This window comes from Dendrobates tinctorius, unplaced genomic scaffold, assembly GCF_039654945.1.
Source record: "Dendrobates tinctorius isolate UK_male_01 unplaced genomic scaffold, ASM3965494v1 ptg000120l, whole genome shotgun sequence".
Lineage (NCBI taxonomy): Eukaryota > Metazoa > Chordata > Amphibia > Anura > Dendrobatidae > Dendrobates > Dendrobates tinctorius.
In genome coordinates this window covers 28,794,541-28,812,295 of record NW_027361788.1, presented here as the reverse complement: position 1 = coordinate 28,812,295, position 17,755 = coordinate 28,794,541, and the positions used below count along the sequence as shown (strand labels likewise).

Below are 17,755 nucleotides of genomic sequence, written 5' to 3'. Positions count from 1 at the left end.
CACTTAGCTAACAAGACTAGATTTACATTCAGGGAAGAAGGGGCCATATCTCAGGAATGGAGGGTCACAGGAACAAAAGAAAAACTGTACCAGATTGAGGAGAAAGCAGCATTTACACAGGTAAAAAAAATGTACACATTTCCAGCAAGTGACAGGTCCCCTTTAACACATGCATACATTCATACGAGTTGCTTTTGTGCCCTAAGCCACTAACATAGTGGAACATGCCATCTGGGCATCCTAAGAAAAGCATTTCTGTTATGTGGATAATAAAAGTTTAGACAGAAACATGTTCATTTTACTTCTACTAATCTCCAACACAGTTAACTACAGGAAAAACCAACAGAAAAAGCTCTGTCCCTTTAAGTCGCCGTCAGCACCTCGCAGATATTTACTCCATACTGAGTGATCCTGTAAAAATCCTTCCACGACCTATAACACAAATACCAGCATTGCACAAAAACAACCACATTTTCCAAGGTTTAAGCTTCTTATAATGAAACATATATGACGTGTGACTCACTAAAAGCCCTGATTGCAGCACAGATCAACCCTCACTCTTAAAAGGGGAACATCAATTATTTGTAAGCCATTACACGGACACAGTATCTCGAGAGTTGCATTAAGAAAAACCAAAACACAAAAGTCATTGTGTAAACAGCGCTAATAAATATCTGATTTTATAGCTTAAATGGGCACTGAAATAAAACAGCCCTTCATACAGTAGACTAGAGTTCTTCGTTTATCCAGTGCTAGAGGAGGTAAAGCAAAAGGTTTTCGAAAGAGGAGAAACTCGGCTGTCAAATAAGAGGGGCTTACGATCACAAATCTCTCGCACGGATGAGAAATCCCTTCTCTACTTGTTGCAAAGAATTTAGGAGGACTCTCTAAGCACTACTGAATGTCTTTGAGGACCTTTGACTAGTTCTAAAAAATTGGACTTAAATATCTTGTATAAAAAAAAAAAAAAAAAGAGTTCATGAGCTCTCCTGATTATGCCGCCCTTTTCCGTTTTGCTCTACATCGCTCCATTGCAGAGATATTCACATTTGTTTTTTTCTGAAACGTAGTATGTGAAATCTCTGCTTTGTAGTCCAACTAGGCATTTCTTCACACTTTTCTCTGGGGGCGGGCACTTTCAACCCTCTCTCCATATGCTGCTGCGCTGTGATTGGCAGCATATGGGGGGGGGGGGAGCGTGATTAAAGCACAGGGCCACAGAGAGGACTCTGAAAAAAATACCCAGTTAGACTACAAAGCAGGGATTTCACATACGGAGCTTCAGAAATAAAAAAAAAAAAAAAAAAATCAGATGTTAATCTCTCTGCAATAGAGTGACGCAGTGAAAAAAGGGTAAGGGTGGCAGAAATCAGGAGAGCTCAGGGATTTTTTACAAGATATTGAATTCCAATTTTTTAAGCAATTGGCAGGACCTCTAAGTGGCCATAAAGCTTAGGTAGTTGGCCAAATGCTTGGTTGCCTTATAGCTAATCCTTCTGACCCTCATCCCATACCATGAGCTACCATCATTGGTCAGAATAGAGCAAAGGGTGGTTTTTCTAGTCTCCACACACCAGACTTTGTAAGTCCCTATGTTGAAGGAATTGTGGTTTAATACACGCCCCCAATTTCTATTTGTACAAAAGCTGCACATAAAATAAATATCCAAACATTTTAAATGTGATAAAGAGGGGCTTTGTAAGGCAAAGACGTGATATGACCTGCGGAACTCTACTGCTTCAGTCCAATATTCTTGATCCAAGTACAGACCACGATGTCCTGACCCGCCGTGGGCCTTGACCCATTTGTTAGAGCCTCATATAGGCCTATGAAGCTTTAGCTTTCAGGCAAGGAGTCCCATGAACAGTCTGAACATCACAGTCCATACTCTGACCGTGAATGTCGGACACATAAAAAAAAAAAAACAGTCATATGGGGACTTTACAAGTTGCATATAGAGTTTTCAGTCGGAGAATTTGCAGCACAAGAACCTTCCCCATAAGGCTATGTGCACACTAGGGTGACCGGATCTCTTATGGGGGGAAAAAAAATGTTGGAATCTTGTTCGTCTGGACCCCACAAAACGATTCCCCTTTCCAGATATTGAGATAGCCAAAATTTGAGCTCGATCAAACGACGTTAACCCGTGCCGCTCGTTGCTCAAAGTTTGAAAAAAATCCAAATTTTTGGACAAAAAGCTGACATATGGAGCCATAACTCCAGAATGGTAAATAATAAAAACACGCTTAACATCTCAAAAGAAAGCTAATGTTGTTCTTCAAAATTTATATGTTACACACAGGGTGCATGTAATTTCTATTTTAGGGATGGTGATTTTACTTCAGCGTACAACCGACCTTTTATTTATTCAGTTTAGTTTCTAAAGTACCTTTGAGCTGGTTAGATCGAACAATTATCCAGTGAAGATATTTTAACTTATTTTTAAATTTTCCAAGTGTGTGTGTTATTGTTTTTATAGCTATTATTATTATTATTATTTATTGTTATAGCGCCATTTATTCCATGGCGCTTTACATGTAAGGAGGGGTATACATAATAAAAGTACAGTAATCTTAAACAATACAAGTCATAACTGGTACAGGAGGAGAGAGGACCCTGCCCGCGAGGGCTCACAATCTACAAGGGATGGGTGAGAATACAGTAGGCGAGGGTAGAGCTGGTCGTGCAGCGGTTTGGTCGATCGGTGGTTACTGCAGGTTATAGGCTTGTCGGAAGAGGTGGGTCTTCAGGCTCTTTTTGAAGGTTTCGATGGTAGGTGAGAGTCTGATATGTTGTGGTAGAGAGTTCCAGAGTAGGGGTGATGCGCGATATTATAGTATTATTTTAAAAGATATTTGAAAATATTTTATTGAAATTAAAGTTTGTAATATATTTTGTTTCGTTTTTCTAGTTAACTGTTATTTACCTATTGGACTCTGAAATGGCATTCACATCAGGTGTACAAAGCCGGAACAAGGATAAAATTATTTCTTGTGGGCTATCCCATTCACCAGATCACAGGTTGTAAACTACCCTCAAATCGTCAAGTCTTATGTGCTTTATTTTATAATTTACGTACTGTGAAATTAACTGTAAGAGAATCAGCTAAACTGACCATACGAGAAGTGTTCATTTTTTGGGGGAAAGCTCGAATCCCGACTAAACATGAGCAAGATGCAATTACTAAGCTGGAAAAACTTCACGCCGAGTGGAGAAGTCTTCAAAAAGACCGGAAGAAAACATCGGAAACGGCCAAGAACAAATTTAAACAGTTTGTTGAAAAGTTGAATGATCTCTTTGATATTGCTCAACAAGATGCCTTGGCTCTGATGAAATTGGAAGAAGATAAGGCATTTCTCGTGAAACAGAGGCAGAAGGGCCGCCCAGGTTCCATGGCTGGAGTGGATCTCAAGTTGTCTCGAGCTGAAGAAATCAAGGCGCAAAAGGAACTTGCAAAAATGAACCGACAAATCCAAGAAGAAACTTTTGATATTGGTGAGTTTATTTTATTATTATTTATTCTAAAAAGTAGATAAACAAATAAGTAAATAGTTTCATTATAATTGAAAGAAAATTGTACATGAGAGCATCATTTGGCATCTTTATGATTGAGTTTATATTCTTAAAATAATACCTATTGATAATTAGAAGTAGGTAATTTAGTACCTATGTATTATTACTATTCTGCTAAAACAAGTTTTTATAGTCTTTTTTTTCTCTTTCTTTTGTTGCTTCTTAGAGACGGATGATGAAGACAAGCTCGAAGAAGGAAAAGAAGAAGATACTGAAGAGGACAGCATCTACCAGGAACTTGAGAGCTTGGAGGAAATGGACATCCCTGAAGAAGCTGCAGAAGATTCAGGACCATCTGAGAGCAAGAGGATGAAAGTTTCATTTGCAAGGGGCGTTAAAGAGATTTTAAACATGAAATTATCCATTGTGTTAGATCGATGTAAGGTATCCGACAGAAATGCCACGAGAATTTTAATAGCTACTCTAGAAGCAATAAACCTTGACCCTCTTGAGTACAAAGTCTCGAAAACTTTATTACATTCTAGAAGGCAAATGTTCAGAGAACAATATACTAAACATTTTTTAGATAAAGTAAACATTCCTGAAAAAGAGCCCGTGGTTGTCCATTGGGATGGTAAACTTTTACCGGGTGTTTTAAACCATGAGCAATGTGAGCGAATAGCTATTGCTATTTCATATGGCGAAAAGGAACAGCTGCTGGGAGTTCCTGTAACAGCAAGCAGCTCTGGAGAAGAGCAAGCCGTAGCTGTATATGAATGCCTACAGGAATGGGGTCTTCCCAACACCGTCAAGGCGATGTGCTTCGACACTGCAGCATCGAACACGGGAAGACTCAAAGGAGCATGCGTCCTATTGGAGCAAATGTTAGGAAGAGAATTGCTACACCTAGCTTGCCGTCACCATATCTTGGAAATTGTGTTAAGAGGCGTATTCGACACAAAAATGGGATCAACCACTGGACCTCATCGAGACATTTTCAAAAGATTCCTCACTGCGTGGCCCAAGATAGACAACACAGGTATCAGTGACAATCTAATACAAAAGCAGCTAACTCCAGAAGTAATTGCAAATGTTACTGCTGAATTCGAGACCAAATTAACTGAGAGCCACCCCAGAGATGACTACAAGGAACTGTTGCAGTTGGTTCTCGTATTTGTTGGATCACTAGACTGCAATGTTGTGGGTTTTAGAACTCCAGGAGCCATTCATCACGCTAGGTGGATGGCAAAGGCTATTTACTGCTTAAAAATGTTCATTTTTCGTCGTCAATTTAAGATGTCTAAAGAAGAAGAAAGTTCTGTGCGTGCCATTTCTGTTTTCCTAGTTAAAATTTATTGTAAAGCTTGGTTCAATGCTTCAAAAGCTCATCTTGCACCAAAGCAAGATTTAGGTATTTTGCATAGTCTGTTAGACTATAAAGAATGTGACAACAACATTGCAGAAATAGCCCTGACCAAATTTTCCAACCATTTGTGGTATTTGAATGCAGAGTTGGTGGGATTATCGTTTTTTGATCCCACCATTACAGACAATGAAAAGTTGTTAATGGCTAATAAATTGCTCAGTAGCACAGATGAACCATCAGAGCACGCTAGGGTTGTAAATCCAAAAGTTAGGAAAGAAAAATTAAAAGAGGTAGTTGATGGAGGATTGGTAAATTTACTTACCAAAGAAACATTTACATTCTTTGACTGATTTAATATAAAAAACAGATTTCCTAAGACAAAATCCAAACACCTGGCCTCAAAATAATGACTTCCAAGAAGGATTAAAAATTGTCAAAACATTAAAAGTAGTTAATGATATGGCTGAGCGTGGTGTTAAATTAACCCCTTAGCGACAGAGCCAGTTTGCAGCTTAATGACCAGGCCAATTTTTACAATTCTGACCACTGTCCCTTTATGAGGTTATAACTCTGGAACGCTTTAATGGATCCCGCTGATTCTAAGACTGTTTTTTCGTGACATATTGTACTTCATATTAGTGGTAAAATTTCTTTGATAAGTCTTGTGTTTATTTATGAAAAAAATGGAAATATGGCGAAAATTTTGAAAATTTTGCAATTTTAAAACTTTAAATTTTTATGCCCTCAAATCAGAGAGATGTGTCACACAAATTTCTTAATAAATAACATTTCCCACATGTCTACTTTACATCAGCACAATTTTGGAGTTATAAGGGTTAAAAGTTGACCAGCGATTTCTCATTTTTACAACAAAATTTACAAAACCATTTTTTTTAGGGACGACATCATATTTAAAGTAATTTTGAGGGGTGTACATGACAGAAAATAACCAAAAGTGGCACCATTCTAAACACTAGACCCCTCAAGGTGCTCAAATCCACATTCAAGAAGTTTATTAACCCTTTAAGTGCTTCACAGGAACTAAAGCAATGTGGAAGGAAAAAATTAATATTTAACTTTTTTTTGCAAAAAATTTACTTCAGAACCAATTTTTTTTTATTTTCACAAGTGTTAAAAGAGAAAATCAACCACAAAATTTGTTGTACAATTTCTCCTGAATACGCCGATACCCTATATGTGGGGGTAAACCACTATTTCAGCACACGGCAGAGCTCGCAAGGGATGGAGCGCCGTTTGACTTTTTCAATGCAGAATTGGCTGGAATTGAGATCGGATGCCATGTTGCGTTCGGAGAGTCCTTAATGTGCCTAAACAGTAGAAACCTCCAACAAGTGACCCCATTTTGGAAACTAGACCCATTAAGGAACTTATCTAGATGTGTGGTGAGCACTTTGAACCCCCAAGGGCTTCACAGAAGTTTATAACGTACAGCCGTGAAAATAAGAAATCTATTTTTTTCCACAAAGATGATCTTTTCGCCCCCAAATTTTTATTTTTTACAAGGGTAACAGGAGAAATCATACCCGCACAGTTGTTATGCGATTTGTCCTGAGTACGCCGATACCCCATATGTGGGGGGGAACCACTGTTTGGGCGCATGGGAGAGCTCGGAAGGGAAGGAGTGCCATTTTGGAATGCAGACTTTGATGGAATGGTCTGCGGACATCATGTTGCGCTTGCAGAGCCCCTGATGGGCCTAAACAGTGGAAACCCCCCACAAGTGACCCCATTTTTGAAACTAGACCCATTAAGGAACTTATCTAGATGTGTGGTGAGCACTTTGAACCTTCAAGTGCTTCACAGAAGTTTATAGCGTAGAGCCGTGAAAATAAAAAGTCTTTTTTTATTTCCACAAAAGTGATTTTTTTAGACCCCAATTTTTAGACCCCCAAAGTTGGCAAATAGTGGAAACCCCTCAATTCTTGCTCCAACCCTAACCCCAACACACCCCTAACCCTAATCCCAACCCTAACCCTAATCCCTAATCCTAATTCTAGTTCGCCCTAACCCTAATTCTAACCCTAGTCGTGACCCGAGCCCTAACCCTAGCCCTAGCACAACCCTAACACTAACCCTAGCCCAACCCTAACCCTAGCCCAACCCTAACCCTAACCCTAACGGAAAACTGAAAAAAAAAATATTTTCTTTATGCCATTATATTAGCCTATATAAGGGAGTGATAAATGGGGGGATTATGTACTATTTTTTTTTTTATTTTGATCACTATGATCGTTTATCATAGTGATCAAAATAATGAATGGAATCTGCCAGCCGGAGCCGGCAGATTCCCGGCGGGCGCACTGCGCATGCGCCAGCCATTTTCAAGATGGCGGCGCCCATCGGAGGATGCCGGCGGGACGTGGGACCACCGGGAGGGGACGGAGGGCCACGGAGAGGTACCGGGGGGGAATCGGGGACCCTATTTCTCTCTCCTTTGATGTCCGATCACATTTGAGGAGAGAGAAATTAAATGCAAAATCGCGGCTTTTTTTTTTTTGCGGTCGCCGTTATAGGGTTAATAACGGTGATCGCAAAAGCGGGGGTCGGTAAAAACCGACCGATTCATGTTCTCTGGGGTCTCGGCTACCCCTGGCAGCCGAGACCCCGGAGAAAATCCGACACTGGGGGGCGCTATTCACTTAAATCACAGCGCCGTGAATTAACGGCGCTGTGGTTTTAGTACCCTTAATTACCGCCGTTAAAAGGCGTATCAGCGGTCGTTAAGGGGTTAATAACCGACTTTAACGACCTTCTGACAAAAGATGAAGAACAAAAGCAATATGTCCTGCAAGTTGTAAGCAAATGCCGAGCATTATATTCTGACGTTTCAAAAACTACTTTAACAAAAGCTCTAGAATAGGTTAGATAACTATGTAAAATTATCAACTCATGTAGGTACTACGTCTGTATCTTTTCTGTGTGTTTTGTATGTATTATATACCTCATTTTTTTATTTTAAAATAAAAAATGTCATTAGACTTATCAGTATTACTTGTTTTTTTGTTAGATTTCTACTTTAAACTCAAAAATATACCAAAAAAAAAACAAAATTTATCACTTAATAACAAAATATACGAAGTATGCTCCATTGCTCCTAGTGGTACCAGGTCACGTTCTTTGGGCTAAAAGCTGTTGTAACTCAGTTTGACTTAAAATAACAACAATTATGTATCAAATATAAATTTTGAAGAATAACATTAGCTTTCTTTTGAGATATTAAGCGTGTTTTTATTATTTACCGTTCTGGAGTTATGGCTCCATATGTCAGCTTTTTGGCCAAAAATTTGGATTTTTTCAAACTTTGAGCGACGAGCGGCACGGGTTAACGTCGTTTGATCGAGCTCATATTTTGGCTATCTCAATATCTGGAAAGGGGAATTGTTTTGTGGGGTCCAGACGGACAAAATTCCGACATCGATTTTTTGTGGTCACCCTAGTGCACACGTAGTTAGGTGCTGCGGATTTGTCAGCGCGGATTTGGGAAAATATGCAGGTCAAAAGACCTGCGGATTAGCCTGCAGTTTAGCCCTGCGGTTTCACACCTCTACAATGGAGAAGGTGTGAAACCGCTGCGGATTCCGCACAAAGAATTGACATGCTGCGGATTTGAACCCGCGGAAAAATCCGCAGCATGTGCACAGCGTTTTTCAGTTTACCATTGAAAACAATGGCACTGTACAATGCAGATAAATCTGCTGCAGAGCCTGAAACGCTGCGGATCCGCAGCAGAATCCGCAATGTGTGCACATAGCCTAAGGCTGCAACACCTTCACCCACTTACAGTGGCTAGCCAAAGTATTCACACACACCGGCATTTTTCGTGTTAAACTATCTCACTGTTTTCTGAGGGTTTGCATCAGTTCATGTAAAGAACATGCCTATAACTGAACATTTTGCTTTCTTTTTATTGTAAAGCAAACGACAAATAGGACAAAATAACTGAAAATCTCATTGTGCATAACTATTCACCCCCTAAAGTCAGTACTTTGTAGAACCTCTTTTTGCTACAACTACAAATCGCTTCTGATAAGTCTCTATGAGCTTTCCACATCTTGACACTGGGATTTTTGTCCATTCCTCAAGGTAAAACTGCTCCAGCTCCTTCAAGTTAGATGGTTTCCTCTCTTGAACAGTAGCGACGAGGGAGCGTGCTTGGATATCGCGTTATCAGAGCATGCTCGAGTAATATGTTCAAGTCCCTGCGGCTGCATGTTTTGTGGCTGTTAGACAGCCGCAACACATGCAGGAATTTTCTGCTTGCTAGGCCATGCCTGAATGTATTGCAGCTGTCTAAGGCTAGTTTCACACTAGCACATGGAGGAGCTGCGGACTTCCTCCGTGAAGCTCCGCCCACCGCCGCACCTCCTCTGGTCAGCTCCACCTCCGTTGGCATGCAGCCTGCATACCTCATCTTTAGCAATAGGTACGCAGGCAGTGTCGATGTATGCGGATGCCTCTGCATGCGTCGTTTTCACGGTGCGGCGACCGCACCAAAATGCAACACGTTGCGTTCGGCGCAGGTCGCCGCACAGTTAAAACAACGCATGCAGAGGCATCCGCAAACATCCGCACGGCCTGCGTACCCAATGCTAAAGATAGGGTACGCAGGCTGCATGCCGACGGAGGCGGAGCTGACCGGAGGTGGTACGGCCGTGGGCAGAGCTTCACGGAGGAAGTCTGCATCCCTCCGCAGCTCTGCCATACGCTAGTGTGAAACTAACCTAACAGTCACAAAAGATGCAGCCGCGTGGACTTCAACATATTACTCAAGCATGCCTGATATACTTGGATAACAACAGAGCATGCTGTGATAACAGGATTTCCAAGCACGCTTGTTCATCACTAGTGAACAGCAATCTTCATGTCCGACCACAGATTCTCAATTGGATTAAGGTCATTGGCGTGGCCTAGTCAAAGCCCAATGTTTACACATTTCCACTAAAACTACCCGAGTGTTTCTTCAGTAGTATGCTTTGGGTTATTGCCTTGTTGGAAGGCCAACCTCCGTCCCAGTCTCAAATCACTGACAGACTAATACAGGTTTTGCTCAAGAATATTCCTGTATTTTGCACCATCCATCTTCCTTTTCACTGACCATTATCCCTGTCCCTGCTGCCGAAAAACATCCCCACAGCATGATGATGCAACCACCATGTCTCATTATGGGGATGGTGTTCTTGGAACGAAGAGCTGTGTTGGTTTGATGACAGACATAGCATTTACTTGGTGACCAAAAAGTTCAATTTTGGTTTCATCCGACAACAGCACCTTCCTGTGGAGTCTCCCACAAAACTCAAATGAGCCTTATAATTTTTGTGAGCAAGTAAAGGCATTTTTTTCTGTCCACTCTTCCATAAAGGACACCTCTATGGAGTGTACGGCTTATTGTTATTGTATGGACAGATACTCCAGTCTCTGCTTGAGAACTCTGCAGCTCCTTCATGGTTATCTTTGGTGTCTGTGCTGCCTCTGATTAATGCCCTCCTTGCCTGGGCTGAGAGTTTTGGTGGCCGGCCCTCTCTTGGTAGGTTTGCTGTGGTACCACGCTATTTCCATTTGATGATAATAGAGTGGATGGTGCTCTGGGGGGGGGGGGAAATCAGAAATTGAGCTATTATTCGATAACCTAACCATGACTTGTTCTTCTCAACAACTTTGTCCCTGACTTGTTTGGAGATCTCCTTGGTCTTCATGGTGTTTGGTTAGTGGTGCCTCTTGTTAATGGTGTTGCAACCTCTGTGGCCTTTCAGAAAAGGTAAAGTGTATATACTGACAGACATGTGACACTTAGATAGTGACAGGTCGTCCACCTGTGTAGAAAGTATGGGACTTATGAACGGAATTGCTTGAACCGTAAATTTGTAGGGGCTTCATCACAAAAGGGGTGAATACATATGTCCATGCAAATTTTTAGTTATTTGATCCCATATATTTAATTTTTGCCTATATTTCTCACTTCACCAACTTAGATTACTTAGTGCTGATGAATTATACAGAAATCGGAATACAAAAATATTTAAACAGGTTGTAATGTAACAAATAGGTAAAAAGTCAAAGGGGTGAATACTTTTGCAAGCCACTGTAGGTTCCCCACGTGTTGCACAAGATCTGTTCAGTAGAACTGTAGAGGGTCCAAGTGTTACAGCCGTAGTACCTTATTATGTGGCCCACCATAGGACCATTGCACCAGCTTCAAAAATTTCACCAGGTGCAGAGCTACCCAGAAGCATATGATGCCTTCAACACGTCGCTAATTACAGAATGGGCAGTATTAACGAGCAAAGTTATTAATATTTCAGAGCCCGAGCCTTCCTCTCGAGGATCCTTCTTCCCAGCTCCATAAGACAGACAGATCTTGTCGATAATTAGCGGCATGCATATTATTTGGAGGCTCAACAAATCCATAACTTTGGCGCTTACCTGCGGCCACAGCTCAATGAATAGAGTATTGTTATTCCACAGAAGCCCAAGGGAGTGTGACAGTCACAAGACAGCTGCGACTGGCACGGCCTTAACCCTTTCATTGAAGTTCAATATACAACATGAGTTTGCACAGCAGTACCCCTCCAAGGGTCTTCATGATGTCTCCTTGCTGGTCGAAGCCTCATGCATGGATCAATGCAAAAGGAGTTCCTTGCGCAGATCACAGGGTGGACAAGTAGTATTTGTTCTATGGTCTACGACCACATCTACTGGGATGATGGAGATTGGTACCGTCACTGGTCGGCATGGAGCAAAACCTTAGTCAGGCTTGTTTTTCACACACCAAGTTTTGGAAGTCCTTATTCTGAGGGGACAGTGGTGGTACACATGGCCCACCCAACTTATACTTGTAGGAGCTACAGACAAAAAGATATAAAATCCAAAACCTTTAAAAGGTATAAAAAGGGGCAAGATAAAAGGGCCAAAGCCCATCATGGCCAATGGGTACTAACAAAAAAGTCACTTTCTATTGAGCTCTTTTGGATTATTTTTTAGAGCTGAGCAAGAAGATTTGCAGGATCCAGGTCAGAGATCTGAGGCCACCAAACCAGAACCACGTGAACCTCCTCCTATTTGCCGGAATTTCTGCTGACCAGAATGTCCAGCGGGTGATGTACACATAACGTTGCGCTAGGACTACTAATCAAAACAGGTGCCAGGAACGTCAGCAGGTAGGAGGAAGTTTGAAAGGTCCTGGGACTGGTGACCATGAACCTATGACCAGGATACTGGAAATCTTTTTGCTTAATTCGTTATTTTATACCTGTTGAAAGAATCAACTCATAATAAGTTGTCCCACAGAAGCTATAAATACAGGTCTTCTGTCCTACAGTAATATAAGGGATGACCACAGAATTCCAGTATGGACTTATCTGATATTTTCACTTAGTTTGCACAGTAAAGGGAAACAGTCAGCAGCGTTTACCCCTCTAGACCGCTCCCACATTAACAACATGCCTTATAACATGCACCTTCACCAAATGCAGACTCAAGTGTCCGCTGGGCATATTGTGATTGTCGCCAAGATTGACCCTGGCCAAAACGACTGATGCAATTAACGCCTACACAGTGTAAATGAAATCCTGTATGGCAGAGAGAAAAAAAAGCCAGCACTTGTCCTCACTGCCAAAAAGAGAGCTCAGGACTGACAGTTCTGCCCAGTTGGGGTACCAGCAGCACAACTAACACGACCCAAGTATGAGCAGACTCCTTAGGCCAGGTGCAGACAGGCATATATCATGGTCCGTACATGGACCACAATGCCTAGGCCGACCTTCTGTCTCCTGGTTCAAGTCAGGAGATCCAAGGTCAATACAGGTATTGTGATCTGTATACTGAACGTGAATTACGCCCATCTGAATCTGGACTTATAGTGGTTGAAATATGCCCAGTGGACACTTGAGGCTTCATTTGCATAAGTTGTGCGGTGCCACAACCAACGAATGGATAAATCACAAAGAACAACATCGTTTTGGGTCACAGCAGCGGTGTAGGTGAAACCCTGCAGCAAAACGAACACCACTACACCAGAGGAAATGATATCATGATGACATCCCCGTCTAACTGAGGTGGGAGCAGTGGGTATGCATTTTATTTACAAAAATCCCCCCCTTATCTCTAGAGCGAGTGGCGAGTCAGACCTCGCTGCTGTGACCCCAATCGCACCCAAACCGATGCCCATTGACACCTATAGATACGAAGAACTGTGGCTAGGCTTAGGGCAATCCTCTGCACTACCACTGTTCTGAAATACCATGCATAAGCCAAAGCAGCTTGCTGCACCCCCTAGCGTAGCCCACCCACCAGCCATGACCCTCACCCTGCAGGTCAGTAAGAGACCAGGCTCACTAAACTCACTGGGAAACCAACATACTATTAGCTCTTATGTTTAGGTGTAGGGGTAATTACATATGGTTACATCCTCTGCACCCTATTTGTTCCACCCTGGTGCAGGGCTGAGTAATGAATCCAGGGTCACTATGCATGGGGAAGAAAGAGAAGAAAATGCTATTAAGATATGCATTAGGATGATGAGGATGATGTTCTGCAGCAGCTGCACTTGCACAGGGACAGCAATGGAGGCTCACAGCAGAGAGGAGCAGCTCCACTTCCCAGCAGCTCTGCTTAGCAGGTGGATGGAGGCCAGTCTAATGGGGAGATGCAGCAAAGATGGAGGGATAAGAAGAAGCAGAGGATGCTGCAGAGGGGAGGGTGCAGTGCAGCTCCCCATACTCCCACACACACAGCCCCTGCTGCCTCCTACCTGCACAGCCCTGGTGAAGAACACCCCAGCATCAGAAGCCAGCTTCTTCACATTGAAATCCATGGTGTCTGCAGCAGCTCCAGCTCCTGCTCCTGTGTGCTAGCAGTAACCAGCTGCCTCCCAGATCCTCCCACCAGCCCAGCTCAATCTATCACCGCACCATCCAACTAGCTGCATCTAGTCGCTCCAGGATCGCCTGCCCAGCCTCTTAAACGGGAAGCATCATCCATCCACCTGTCATTTTGGAAAATTCACTTTGGTAATTCTTCTAACAATAATAATCATATACATGTACTATAGTTTGCACTTCAACACGGTGATGAATCGCCACATCAATATTTACTAAGTCAGGAACACATATATTATTAATTACACCATAATCTGCAATTAGTGCGCTATAGCCGTTCATAGTTTTTATATATATATATATATATATATTATATAAAGCTAAATGTGTGTGTGTGTGTGTATGTATGTATGTGTGTATGTATGTGTGTGTGTATGTCCGGTATAGGCATCTGCACCGTCGCAGCTACAGCCACAAAATTTGGCACAGTCACACGTCTGGACCCCGAGAGGCGAAATTTTAACCCCACGTGTTACAATTCACCAAACAATTTTTCCCCTATCTACATAATGGGGAAAAAGTGAAAGGAAAAGTGATGGAGGCAAATTGACAGCTGCCAGATGTGAAAAAGGGGGACGATGGCGCCAAAGAGTATATACCGTACAGTTGCTAAGGTGGGGCCCTGACATGGTATGCTCACCACACACAGGGATGGGCAGCACGGTGACTCAGTGGTTAGCATTGCAGCGCTGGGGTCTTTGGTTCAAATCCCACCAAGGACAACATCTGCAAGGAGTTTGTATGTTCTCCCTGTGTTTGCGTGGGTTTCCTCCAGGTACTCTGGTTTCCTCTCACATTCCAAAGACATACTGATAGGGCATTTAGATTGTGAGCCCCATCGGGGACAGTGATGATAATGTGTGCAAAACTGTAAAGTGCTGCGGAATATGTTAGCGCTATATAAAAATAAAGATTATTATATGAACGCACACGCAAAATGCGCCACACACTACCACATGCTTCAACACATATATCACCACACATACACCAACCTCGCCACATAAAAGTTGAAACTCAAAACTTGCCACGCTGTCCCAGAGCTGTTTAAAAGATGAAAAATGAGCTGTGATTGGTTGCTATCAGCAACAGTTTTCTTTGTAGACAGTTGTGGTAACTGAGGCCTATTATTCTTATCATTTCTATGGTGTTATCGTCCTTCTGTAAAGCTGGAAATAACACAATTTATTACCGAGCCAACACAGACCACCCTCTGACACAGACTACAGGGGGAGCCTAGTATCACACAGGATAGGATTAGATACACGGCTCAGCAGTCAGTATCACACGGGATAGGATTAGATACACGGCTCAGCAGTCAGTATCACACAGGAGAGGATTAGATACACGGCTCAGCAGTCAGTATCACACAGGATAGGATTAGATACACTGCTCAGCAGTCAGTATCACGCAGGATAGGATTAGATACACGGCTGAGCAGTCAGTAACACACGATAGGATTAGATACACAGCTCAGCAGAAAGTATCACACAGGAGATGATTAGGTACACAGCTCAGCAGACATTATCACACAGGATAGGGTTAGATACACAGCTCAGAAACAGGATGTGCCAAAGGAGAGGACATTTTCATTCCAAGAATTCCACTCATTCCATCTGATTTGTTTTTTTATTTTAAACGCCTCCAGTTTCCAGTTCAACTGCTATTTGCAATGTCCATTAACAATGCTCAGGGACAGTCCTTGAAAGTAGTAGGGATCGATTTGCAATCTCCATGCTTTTCTCATGGACAACTTTATGTGATCTGTTCAAGAGTCGAAACTGCCAAAAATCTGTTCATCTTTGCACCGAAAGGAAAAACCAAAAATGTTGTTTATCAAAAGGCTCGTGAATGATTTGAAAATAAAATACTATCAATACTTGGGTAATCGTTTAGTTAATTTGTGTAGCAAAATTGTAGTGTTGAATATATGATGTGAAATGTTTTTATGTGCAATATAATCATTATAATTTGTTATAACTAACCACAGTTGATTACTATGCCCGGGCAACGCCGGGCTCTTCAGCTAGTATTTATATATATATATATATATATAAATAAATTTAAATCGTACGTTGTATGCCGAAAGCTATCAGAACGTTATATGTGCCTCAAAGTGATATCAATGAGAAAAAAGGTTGCAAAAACAAGCCCATAGGTCTCATTCACACGTCCAATCTCGGCGTATGAGTGCTACCTATGGTTTTCACAGAAAAAAAAAAATACGTTCGGTATCACCATTAATGTACTGACATGGAGAATCATTATACACATTGAATACTGCAAAAATAAAAGCTCTATAACATCCCGCCCTGCAGATAAGATGCCATTTTCAACATGACAGGTTCCCTTTAAGGAATGAAAGGAGGTTTATATGAAATATTGTGATAAAAAAAAAATAAAAAATCACAAACCTGAAAAGATGGAATTGATATAAAATAATAATAATAATAATAATAATAATTATTATTATTATTATTAATAAGTACTGTAAATGAAGTTGGTACTGATTGCCGTAATTCTACTCTCAAATACAGTTTTAGTTCTCCCCCTACTGGTCACATATAATATTACTTGTGAAAGCTCATGAGAACATTGGTCCCTCAAAGTTCAAATATTTCCACCTATATAAGTCCAACCTATTAAAGGATTATTCCACTCCCAGCCTCCTCCCTCATCCTTCTTTCTCCCCCACCCTCCAAAAAAAAGAAACGTTATCGTCTATCTTAGATGAGGGATAATTTGGTGATCGCTGAGAGTCCGACCGCTTGGGAACTCCAAGAATCCTGAAAGCACGGATTGGGAATCCCGAGATCAGGAATCTGCGGCCACGTCATAAATAAAGCAGAGGTAGGCATGCACACCTCCACTCAGGCTCAGGATGGGGATGCAGAGCCCTATTCTCGGGGTTCCAGAGTCCCGATCTGAGGATACCTAGGGGAGACCCCTAGCGATTAGCAAGTCATCTCCATCAGAGTCCCCTAAACCAATAATAATGCCTATAATCTCCCTTTAATAATAACAGTGCCTACAGTGCCCCTTTACTCAAACATCACATTCAAAGTGCCTCTTTAATCAATAAAAAGTCCATAGTGCCACTTAATCAATAGGAGAGGCAAAAAGCAGACAGGCTACAAAGATCTCCTTTGTCTGGACATGACATGGAGGATCCCTCTTTCACACAGGCAGCGATTCATTAAAGTTACTATATCAGAATTCTTTGAAAATTCGCTACATTTTTGCACAACGCAGAGTTGCATGAAAATATTGCTACTTTTGGCATTTTCACACCAATATTTCACCAGTATTACCAAGCTCCTCCAAATTGGTGGGAGTTGGGGAATTACACTACAGCTAATCTAGTTAATGATGAGCGGCAGCGTTCAGAATATAGGGGTGTGCCTTGTAATGAATTAGGAGTCTCTGACTCCAACATTGAACAACTAATGTACCAAAAAAAAACGAAAAAAAAGAATCCAAGTAAGATGAATTGGTGAAAATAATAACTCTTTTCCGTTTTGCGCTGCAAAGCTCGATTGCAGAGATATTCCCATATTGTAGAGCGCAATATGTGAAATCTCTGCTTGTATTACAACTGGGAATTTCTTTAGAGTCTTCTCTGGGGCGTGCACTTTCACCCCTGCCTCCCAGACACTGCCAATCACCACTCGGCAGATGATCTAGTAGGCCATCAGTATCAGACGCTGCTGAGCTGTGATTGGCAGTACCTGGGAGAGAGGGGTGTAAATGTACGCCCCGCCCCAGAAAAAAAACTAAACTCTAAAGAAACACCAAGATGAACTGCAGTACAGAGATTTCACATAATGTGCTCCAGAATAGCAGAATCAAAGGAGCTCATGCATTTTTACTAGGAATTTACCTCTCACCTGATCAAGTTATGAACAGTGCCTCTGGGATAAAACAAGGGGAGTACAGGTCATAAGCAATCAAGGGTACCCTTGTGGTTTTGTGGGATATTTCTTAA

The 17,755-nt window shown here is 41.8% G+C and overlaps 2 protein-coding genes across 8 annotated transcripts in view; one reads left to right on the top strand and one right to left on the bottom strand.

Moving 5' to 3' along the window:
• The window catches only part of SH3GLB2 (SH3 domain containing GRB2 like, endophilin B2), a 48,767-nt gene extending 34,939 nt beyond the window's left edge, over nucleotides 1–13,828 (bottom strand). For 4 of the 7 annotated variants that reach the window (XM_073541010.1, XM_073541007.1, XM_073541011.1 and 1 more), the window contains exon 1: nucleotides 13,647–13,827. In XM_073541010.1, the coding sequence (XP_073397111.1) occupies nucleotides 13,647–13,709 (63 nt within the window). In that variant the 5' untranslated portion in view covers nucleotides 13,710–13,827. Of the gene's footprint in view, nucleotides 1–13,646 lie in introns of all 7 variants that reach the window. The other 3 variants (XM_073541006.1, XM_073541008.1, XM_073541009.1) reach the window with 1 other exon arrangement.
• Nucleotides 2,608–12,006, top strand: LOC141046793 (uncharacterized). The gene is made up of 3 exons (XM_073541419.1): nucleotides 2,608–3,495; nucleotides 3,740–4,213; nucleotides 11,879–12,006. The coding sequence occupies exons 1-3, from the start codon at nucleotides 3,330–3,332 to the stop codon at nucleotides 12,004–12,006; spliced, it is 768 nt and encodes a 255-aa protein (XP_073397520.1). The 5' UTR covers nucleotides 2,608–3,329.
• Nucleotides 13,829–17,755: the final 3,927 nt, after the last annotated feature.

Coding starts and splice junctions, on each gene's coding strand:
- LOC141046793 (XM_073541419.1), top strand. CDS start 3,330: ATGAAATTGGAAGAAGATAAGGCATTTCTCGTGAAACAGAGGCAGAAG. Junction 3,496..3,739: donor AGAAGAAACTTTTGATATTG/GTGAGTTTATTT, acceptor GTTGCTTCTTAG/AGACGGATGATGAAGACAAG. Junction 4,214..11,878: donor AGCTATTGCTATTTCATATG/GCGAAAAGGAAC, acceptor ATTATTTTTTAG/AGCTGAGCAAGAAGATTTGC.